Genomic DNA, 9,849 nt, shown 5'->3' on the forward strand with positions numbered 1-9,849 from the left:
TTTTACAAACGACATTGTGTGTTTCTACCCGTTTTTCCTCCCCCCCCCCTCTCATCTGGATCAATCAACCAGACCCGTGGAAAACTGCTTCCTTTGATTTGGACCACAATGAAAACACGGCTGTTTGAGTCTAAATTCATATCAAACGTACATTTTGATTTGGGTTGCATGTCCACACACGGTGCTTTCCGATGGAAGGACTTGATAACCATGCGGCGCAGAAGGCCGGTAAGATGAAATAACTACTTGGTATTCCATTCCTCTGCATAGCACAACACAGAGAAGGGATGCTGGCAAATATGCAAATGAGGGGTGGCGTCACAGTCCTCAGAAGTTCATCAAATCTTTGTGATAATTAAAGGGTTCACACGATTTTTCACGTGTGTTCTATTTAACATTTCCAATTAAATGTTGACAAGAAATATTCCAAATGAAGTGTATCTTTTTAACCTTTGTGCTATCTTGTGGGGTCCAGATGGAGGCACGTTCACATTGGGAGTGGGGTCATCTGGACCCCACAAGATAGCAAAAGGGTTCATGAAAGGTAAAAAAATGTTGGAAAAAGTCCAGCCAGATCCTCTGTTTTAAACTGAAGCCATTGTGAGTCTATCCTGAATTATTTATCGTACGACTATCCCTCTGAAGAGCTCAGCGACTTCAGGTCATCAGCTGTGCGACCCTTTTACCACAATGCGTCTAGGAGAAGCAGCAAATGATTTTTGGAGCATGAAAGTCTGTAAGGCTCTGTTGATTCCCTACAGGGTAAGTTTGAAACTGCACAAGCACACTATCTACTGTCATCTAGTGGTTGTAGCTCTGTTCACACCACCAAAGAAACATATTTTTTTTTGCAGAAAATGCACAGGAATAGCAGAGTTCACAAACAGATAATCGGCTTAGGCTTCCTCAATACCACTGGGTTCGGAGAGCATATATAACACCAGCCCAAATGAACCGGTATCTGGGATATTACTGTCTTTTACTGGGTCTTTTTTGGGAGGAGGTTGGAAAAGCAATGGAGGCGATTGTTTCAAAGACTGTTCCTGGTGATCCTGCTGTGTTTTGTTTTGGGTGTATGTCTCTAAAAGGCACACGTTTACTAAAAGCGAACAAATTATGATTGACATGTGTTTTGTTTTTGTTTTTTTCCAAGCAGAAAGAACCACTTGTAGGCCCAAGTCAGCAGACTGGGTGAAACAGATGCTCGTAGTTTATCCATTGTAAAGGATTGCATGGATTAAGAAAGGAAAGTTGGAATTGTTCAAAGACATGTGGGGTCCTAAGTCTTAATTTGGAGAACTGATCTGTTAAAGACTCACTAAAAATACTCTGTAAACCTTCTTTTATTTAACAAAAAAAAAAGCATTTGTATTGGGAATTTCCAGACTTGTAGTGGTTAATGGTGTATACTTATATAGTGCTTTCTATCCTCTTTCAAAGGCCCAAAATGCTTAACAGTCACACACATATTGATGGTGGCTCCTTCCACCAAAGTTAAGGTGGGGTTCAGTGTCTTGCCCAAGCAGGGAATCAAACCTGCAATCTTCTGATCATGGGTCAACCGCCCTACCGCTGCACCACAGCCACCCATGACTGGTTGATCTGTTTTGTTCTTGTTCTTATTTTTTTTTTTTTTTTTTTGCTTTTCTTTTGACGTACAAATTGGGTCTAAAGCTTGTAATTATGTTTGATAATGTACCAAAAATGTAAAAAAAAACAAAAAAAACAATATTACAAAAAAGAAATGCACAGGAATAAATTTGAAAGAAATGTTTTCTGAAATGTAAAGATTTCATACAACTACAATCCTTACGAGGCACATTTAAGATTGGAAACAGAGCAATCGTTGCTTGTCGTCACGAGTGAAGACGGAGAGCATGGAAGTTGCTCTTATACTTTTGAGGCAAATCTGTTTTTCTATTGTTACTTTTGATATATTCAACCAAATGTCTCAAAAGTTTATGCAGATCTATAATTTAAAAAACATAAATTAAAAATGTCTTAAATTCAGAAATAGTGGTTTTGGTAAATGTCTTATTGTGTTATGTTGTTGGGTTGATAAACAGTCTATTAAGATTCGGCTTCCTAATAGGGGGAAAGAACAAATGAAATTTTTCTCTTCAATCTGCCCTTCTCCAACCATGCTTTGCAGTGCAATTTGTGTAGCTTTGGAAGTTGTGTATGCACATTGTGTGGTGTTGTGTACTCTCAAATACTAAACTACAAAGCCAGAATTCTCTAACGTCTGCGTGTTCACCATCACCCAGCTTTACTTCCTTTTTGGAGGTTTGCACCCAAGACATTATTGATGGTCTACTCAGTTTTAAATGTACAGATCTTCATTTGCATTTCTTGTTTTCTCAGATAAATGCATTTTATATGTAGACGTTTAAGCCTGTTAACAAAGATTAAAATAGGCAAAACCTCACATGTTGGTGGTGTACATGGAGATATAAGGCTGTCTAGTCTTCTGTCAATTGTTTTTTACTAAAAACAAAAGAGAAAGAAAGAAAGAAAAGAAAAAATATGCATTCCATTAAAATAAAGGCAATGTTCCAATAATGGTTTGATAAAATTGTCTGTCAAGTTCATCACAGACATTTATTCAAATTGGTGGAAGTAGTTTATTCAGGCAACAAAAACAAAACAAATGAAGAAAAAAACAACTAAAGAAGGCAAAATGTGCATCTATACATAGATAAATCAAAGTTTGTTGCAATGGTAAGTCATGAATTGATTAGAAAATAAAAAATAAAGTAAAAGAAGATGAAGACCTATACACAATGTCCCTGAGGAGTTTGACTTTTCAAGAAATGTAAAAATGTCAACAAAAAATTATATTAAATAAAATTCTTTCCAGAAAATTGCTGCCAAACGAAAAATGACGGGTCATTTAAAATCCTCTAACTTGCATCGTGAAAAGTGAAATAAGACACTGAAGAACTTTAGTAAAGACAATTTGTGATTGTGTGGATCAAATAAATAACTTTACATTTATGTGGATACACAACCTTCAGTTCAGCTTCAGGTCAAAGGAGCAAAAGTCAGACCAAAAAGGGACCGCCTCCATAGAGCTCCTTCAGGAGAGCACATACATGTGAGGGTCTTCCATAGGGTCTCTGCACCGGACACATGCGTCCCGACGGCTGCAGCCCAACAATCAAGACCCCACCCCAGCTTTTATCCAATTGTCTTCACCTTTTTAGAGAGAACTCTTAAAACTGGCTGTTGGTTTGGAGAAAAAAATTTTAATTTTATTTTTATTTCACAGGCTGTCGGAAAAAATATCAGCTTGAGACGTTTTTGAGGGGCAATCATGATCGAACTCTTTTATTGTCTTTGTTTTTGATGCAAATTTTAACACACAAAACTGAAAACGAGTGGGTCCTCACATTGTGATGTCACAAAGTGAGGAACCGCCCCTTCCAGGAAGAGTCTGTGTTGCCAGCCCCGCCCCCAGGCTAACACACGTTCTCCGTGGAGCTAGCGGTGATCGACCAAACGCTTTCCTTTTGTCTGAACAATAAGCCAATCCATCTTTGCAAAAGTTCGGAGGATGTTTGTATTTGTGGGAGAAACGCAGACACGATGCCGGCTCTGGCTTGACGCCATTAAAAATGGGCTGCACCTACAAGGATAGAAAGGCGGAGCCTCAGATTCATCTCACTTTTGGGTAGGAAAATGAACTGCGAAAACAACTCATATTTCCTTTTTTAAATATCATTCTTTAGTGTGCCAAAGGTAATATATTATCAAATACATTGGTGTAGTTCACTTATTAAAAAAGGGATGATATACTGTAGGTCCTTCAAGCAGAATTAAAGTCATTAAACTCCCACTCCGGTCATCAGTATTTTCCCAGTGGTCTTTAGATCACCATCATGCCAGTTTGAGCCAAAATCAAAAATACTCAGACGAGGAAAACAAAGACCTACGTGGATGTGTGCAAGTGGATGCATCAGAACGGAGCCGGGCAGAGAGCCTTTGTGGCCCACCCGGCGGATGTTCGATCACACATTTGAACATGTAGTTGTAGAGTTAGATAAGTTAATTCCTCTCTAAGAGTTCTGGTACATCGCCTGTCCGTCCTGGGGGAGGATCCCTCCTTCATGTGGACATCCCTGAGGTTTCTTCTTTTTCAGGAGTCTGGTTTTTATTTTAGGAGTTTTCCCCAACTGCAAAGGAGGGTCTAAGGGGAGGGACGCTCCGTTTAGTTTAGTCTGTTTAGTTTAGTTTAGCCGTTACCTGTTGAATTTTTTTTTTTGTTACACAATTTCCGGTATGAAGCCCATTGAGACGACTATTGTTGTAAATATTGGGCTATAGAAATAACATTGAATTGAATTGAATTGAATTAGAATGCGCTTAATGTTCTATCGCCTCCATCCTCCATCATGTTTTTTTACTGGTGTGTGTCTTTAAACTCAACATCTCGTTATAACATTGTTCTGGAAACTCCGTCAACCTTGCTTTTTTTATTTTTTTTTACGGCTAATCTTTCACTCACTTTCAATCTTTAAACACATCTCCTTCATGCGTGAACCTTTCTGGTCGTTCAAGGAGCGTCGCCCTCCGGAAAGAACGACACCGACCTGCTTCAGTTCCCAGTGGCTGGATGCACCTGGGAATCTTCTGGGAATCTTCTGATGAAAGCTGGGCTCAAGTCACACACACTGCAGTCATCTCGTGTTAACATTTACTCAAGCAAAGCATGGCGAGCGTTTCCCTGACTGCTCATGCCCAGTTGCAGTTCGGCCCGTCTGTCAGCGACGGGGTCGAACCCCATTTGCCCGTCTGCTCTGTGAAGTTCATCGCAGTTCGCCCTCTTTGTCCCGGCTCAAATGGGGCTGGCTACTGTCTCCAGCCTTGTTGTCTCTTTCACCCCCCTGCCCCTCTCAGCCCCTCCCCAGGTCTTCTTCCATTTCCCGTCCCTTGGGGGGGGGGTCTGCCACCCACCCACCCCCCCATCTGTCCCTCCGCCAACCCGGCCCCCGGCCTGCCTCTCCCTCTGCTCGTGAAGGCGGCCCCCTCGCTGTGATGTCATGCACAGCCTTTGTGAGCATGTGTGCGTCTGTGTGAGTCAGGCGGCGTTTGTGTGTGACAGTATGTGACACGGAGAAAGAGGGAGGGAAGACAAGAAAAGCAAAAGTGTTAGGTTTCCCTTTTCAATTCAGAGGCTCAACTCCTTGGTTTTTCATCTAGGAAAGAGGGTGAAAAGAGCAGGAAAGGGGAGAAGATGGCCGGGAATCGGAGCCGCTGACAGCTGCTTTTTGTCCCTTCTCTCCCCACTTCTTTCTTTTCTTCTCTCATCAAAGCTGAACTCATCATCTGTCCGGAGATTTACACAGATCAAGGTTAAAAAAAAAAGAAAAAAAAGAAATGTGTGATGTTGCCGCCACCTGGCCTGTTTTTGCCCTGATGACGGTATTTACGTCAAAAAAAGGGACTCACTTCCTCTGACATCTGGCTCGCCACATCCTGGTTAGACTTCAGAAAATGCTGAGATGTTTTTCAACCGTTCTCCTGTCTCAGAACGTCTCTTCCCTCAACCTTAGCTTAAGCGCGCGCACACACACACACACACACACACACACACTTTCACTGTCTGATAAATAATTGCATACCATGGTGGGCTACTGTCCAACTTGCGGGAAGCCTGTCTACTTTGGTGAGTCTCCCCTGTTTAAATTTTTACACCGTCTGTCCGTCCGGTTGGGTTTACTTGCAAACGCGTTGAGTTCTTGCCTGATTAGGAAATTGTCGTTTCACGACTTGAGTCATCACGTTGAAACAATTCTTATCATGATTGTCAAACGCTAGGTCTTTGATTGTGCGTGCTACGTGCACAAACTTGGAAATAAAAAATTCCATTTTGAGCACAAATTAGAATTTTAATTAATGTTCATGTTAAAAAGGAATAAATCCATCTGTGCTTTTGAGTTTCTGCTTCTCTTTGAGGCACACACACACACACACACCCACACACGCACACACACACACACTCACACAAAGGCACTCGTATCCATGATAACAACAGGATGTGGGTCTGGCAAGCTGAGCTTTGCATGCTGCCTTCTCAGCTTCCCTGAGAAGCTACAGGGCAACTGCTGTGCCTCCATTTTCATATTCTAAAACCACACTGCACAACTACAGCCGCAGCGGCAGCTTTGTCCTGTTCTTAAACTGTGAGGCATCTCAGCATCAGATGCCCGGAGAAGTTCAAATCCTCCGAAGCAGGCCGGCCTACTTACCCAACCGCACGCTCACCGTCCTCTCTTTGTGCCACCAAAGGCAAGACTCTGGTTACTCTGTCAAAAACCAGAACCACGTCTTTTAAAAATTGCCCAAAAGTTTGGTGTTTGTAAACTTCAGAATAGAGAATCTTTCCATTCGTTTTCTCTATTTTTATATAAAATATGAATGAAATCACTTTATTTGCAACAGATTAGGAAGTCTCAGACTAACATGTCTCTTTTCATCAGTGTTTACTTTTTTTTTTTTTTTAAGAAAAGGAAAGCGAAATCTACAGCAGTGGCTTCCCCAGGATTTAGGAGGGTGGGGTCTTCTTTGTGAGCAACGACCTCTAAAAAAGACAAAAGTTCTGCCAGTTTGCTGCTCCGGAGCAGACTCTATGGATGGTTTTAGAGGGGATTGTTGCTTTTCACCATTCCGGAAAGAGTTATCAAATCATTTTTAATGATCCGAGTTCTTGACGTTTGTGTCAGCAAAGGACTGAAGACAGACATTTAGTTGGGGGACGGCTGTCCAGAGAGCCTCTACTGTCTTTTTCACTTTTAGGCAGAAAGGTTCTAGAGGTTGTTTGGAGGTTTGGCTCCAAACAAATCCTCCAGTTCAGCAAAATATCCTCCCATTCAATGTCCTTCTTGATTGTAGATTGTTTAGGCTTGTTGTGCAGTTGCAGGAAGGCGACACCTTGATGCCATTGGTTGCCCATGGGCTGCTGTTTGTGTGAGACCATCTGTCTGCCTCCTAAAGCCCGGCTGAAACTGGGTCACCCCCTGAGACTACAATCAGAAGCACGGCAGCAAATCTACCCGGAATTATTAAAAAAGAAAAGATCAAGGTTCTGGGATGGACCTGACGAAGTCCACAACCAACTGTTACGGTTGGATCACTCATTCGTTCATCTTCGAACCCTGTTTTATCCCTTTCGGGGTCACGGGGCTGCCGGAGGATATCCCAGACACTCATGGACGAAGGCAGGAGACACCCTGGACAGGTAGCCCGTCTGTCGCAGCGGTTGGACCATGTGGCCTGTAAATTGAATGGACGAAACTTGTTGTCATATGACCCAATGGTCCATAGTGGCATTATTTGAAGACCACTTTCCAGCTCCATGGTCATCACATTTTGACTGGATAGAGCAACTGGCTGTAAAAGAGAACTGGACTGAGTGGCCCTTCTCCCTGGCGTTCCAAACAGGAAGTACCTGCTGGCTCCAAGAAACCAAAATCCTGTAGACCTCCACATAGAGAAATAAACAGCTGTTACTCAGTCATTCTTGCACTGATAATTTTTAAGAATGTTTTTAATAATCTTCAACTTTCTTGTAGTGAAATTTATTCTTTAAAAACGGACCAATCATGTACGATCTCATGTCAACGGTTGAAGCCTTTGGTGTAGCCCACTTTCAAATGGTAGGGGTGTGGCCTTCCAACATCGTTACAGATTGGTAGGGGTGGTTGATAATAATAATGATAATAATAATAATAAAAATACATTTTATTTAGAAAGAAATGCACTTTACATTTTGAAAAAAAACTCAAAGTGCTACATTATAAAGCAGCAATTTTAACAGTTTACAAATAAGAAGGAAAAAGACACCAAAAGGCATTAGTAAAAAGGAATGTCTTTAAGGCTTTTTGTAAAGGTGTCAAGGCTTTGTGGGGCTCTGAGGGATTCTAGGAGGTTGTTCCAGAGTCGAGTAGCAGCGGCCTGAAAGGCTCTGTCTCCCATTGTGGTCAGCCTGGTCCTTGGTTGGTGAAAGTTGGAGTGGAATTTGAGCGTTGGTAGGTGAGGAGACAGAGTTTGTAATGAATTCTGGAACGGATGTGCAACCTGTGAGGGGGCTGAAGAACAGGAGTGATGTGGTCATGATGGCGTCTCCTCATCAAGACCCTGGCAGCGCAGTTTTGGATGTGCTGAAGCTTTTTCGGGCTCCTGCCAGGATTCCCAACAAGGAGAGCATTGCAGTAGTCGAGTCTGAAGGAGAGATGGGATGGATCAGTTTTGATACAGTCATGTTGACTCATCACTCCTTACTGACATCATCTGGCTCTAAAATAGAAGCGTCCGTATCCCTAATTTGAATTAATTTTATTGAAGCAAGACGTAAGCCATTTCCTATGGGTGATTACACACTAACTCGGTCCAGTTCTCTTGTACAATCAATGGATCCATCATCAAATCACTTTCTTCCCAACAAATTTAAGATGCAAATGCCCGTTTGCTGTTTAAGACTTCACACTGAGGCTTTTAAATGTCAATCAAAGGTTCACACCCTCATTTTTGAGCGATGTCAGTCTTGAATAAAAAAGAAAGTTATCCCATTCAAAGAAGCTAACCCTCATTTTGAATATACTAGAAAACAAAGTCCACCTTTTGAGATAAAAAAAGCTAAGGCTAAAGTAATTATTTACCTGCAAAGCTGCATGATTTGTGTTTAAATGAGAGGAAACGATGAAGGATATTATAATAATCCGCGAGGTGGTCATATGTTGAAGTGTGTCTGCACTTAAGGTTTTGTTAAAAGCTGTGTCACTCAACCACTACGTACAAGAATATACGTGTAAAAGGTGAGAAAAGTTGTGGTCTTTACACAGATGTATCATGAACCACAGAAGTACGAATAAAACAACGCAAAGAACACGTAAATCAACATGAACCATGCGTGATAATTGCGCTGTTGCGGAAACCCTCAACTGACATCTGTGCACATCGACGAATGCAGGAAACAATTATAAATGACGTCCATCCAGCATGTATCACGACGGAACCAAAATTTCACACGTGAAGAAAACATGCACAATGTGCGCCATGGCCTTAAGGTCATAGCAGCTTCATGGAGACGATGAAGGTTTCGCTCCTCCAGGGAAACCTCATCCTCAGCACACCTACAGAATTGCCCTACAAAAGAACCCTGATGATGTTAATCATTGGTTTCTATTCCTGAATAAGTCTTTTAGGGATAAGAAGATGGAGGTTAAGGTTTGTTTGTACCGTGTTCTTAAATTGTTTTTTCTCAGACAAGGGCTTGTTTTTGTCAAACGTCCCTTACCTGTTTCGGTGGAATACCTTCTGTCTTCATCAGAGTCGTCATCAGGTGGTGGTGATGTGACGTCTTTAAAAACAGATGATCGTGACTGAGGCGGAGTCACCTGTCAGACTTTGACAAGTGACCCCGCCCCTTGATGTCCATGTCCTGAACACCATGGACGATACAGGACAAATTAAATTCACACATGAAAAGGAAAAAGACAACTCAATCAACTTCCTGGACATAAACATCACGCACGCTGAAAACAGGGACGTAAAAATAAAAGTATACAGGAAACCAACTCACATAGACCAATATTTCTTATGGACATCGGAACATCCTACCACTCACAAAATATCCGTCGTAAGAACCTTATTTGATTGTGCAGAACTGGTAACGGACGGGTAGGACAAAAAGGAAGAGAAGAAACACATACAAAATGCACTAACCTGGTGTCAGTATCCTCAATGGGCCATAAGATAGGGACAAAAACAGGTGGAGCAGAGGAAATATAAGGAAACAGAGAAGAAAAAACTGACAAAGAAATCAGAAAACAAAGGAATGGTCACATT

The 9,849-nt window shown here is 41.8% G+C and overlaps 1 protein-coding gene across 1 annotated transcript in view; it reads left to right on the forward strand.

Annotated features, from left to right (window-relative positions):
- Positions 1-5,105: 5,105 nt before the first annotated feature.
- The window catches only part of LOC111948337 (cysteine-rich protein 2-like), a 5,994-nt gene continuing 1,250 nt past the window's right edge, over positions 5,106-9,849 (forward strand). The window contains exon 1 of the mRNA XM_023960906.1: positions 5,106-5,668. Coding sequence (XP_023816674.1) covers positions 5,626-5,668 — 43 coding nt within the window. The 5' untranslated portion in view covers positions 5,106-5,625. The remainder of the gene's footprint in view (positions 5,669-9,849) is intronic.

Source organism: Oryzias latipes, chromosome 1 (assembly GCF_002234675.1).
Source record: "Oryzias latipes chromosome 1, ASM223467v1".
Lineage (NCBI taxonomy): Eukaryota > Metazoa > Chordata > Actinopteri > Beloniformes > Adrianichthyidae > Oryzias > Oryzias latipes.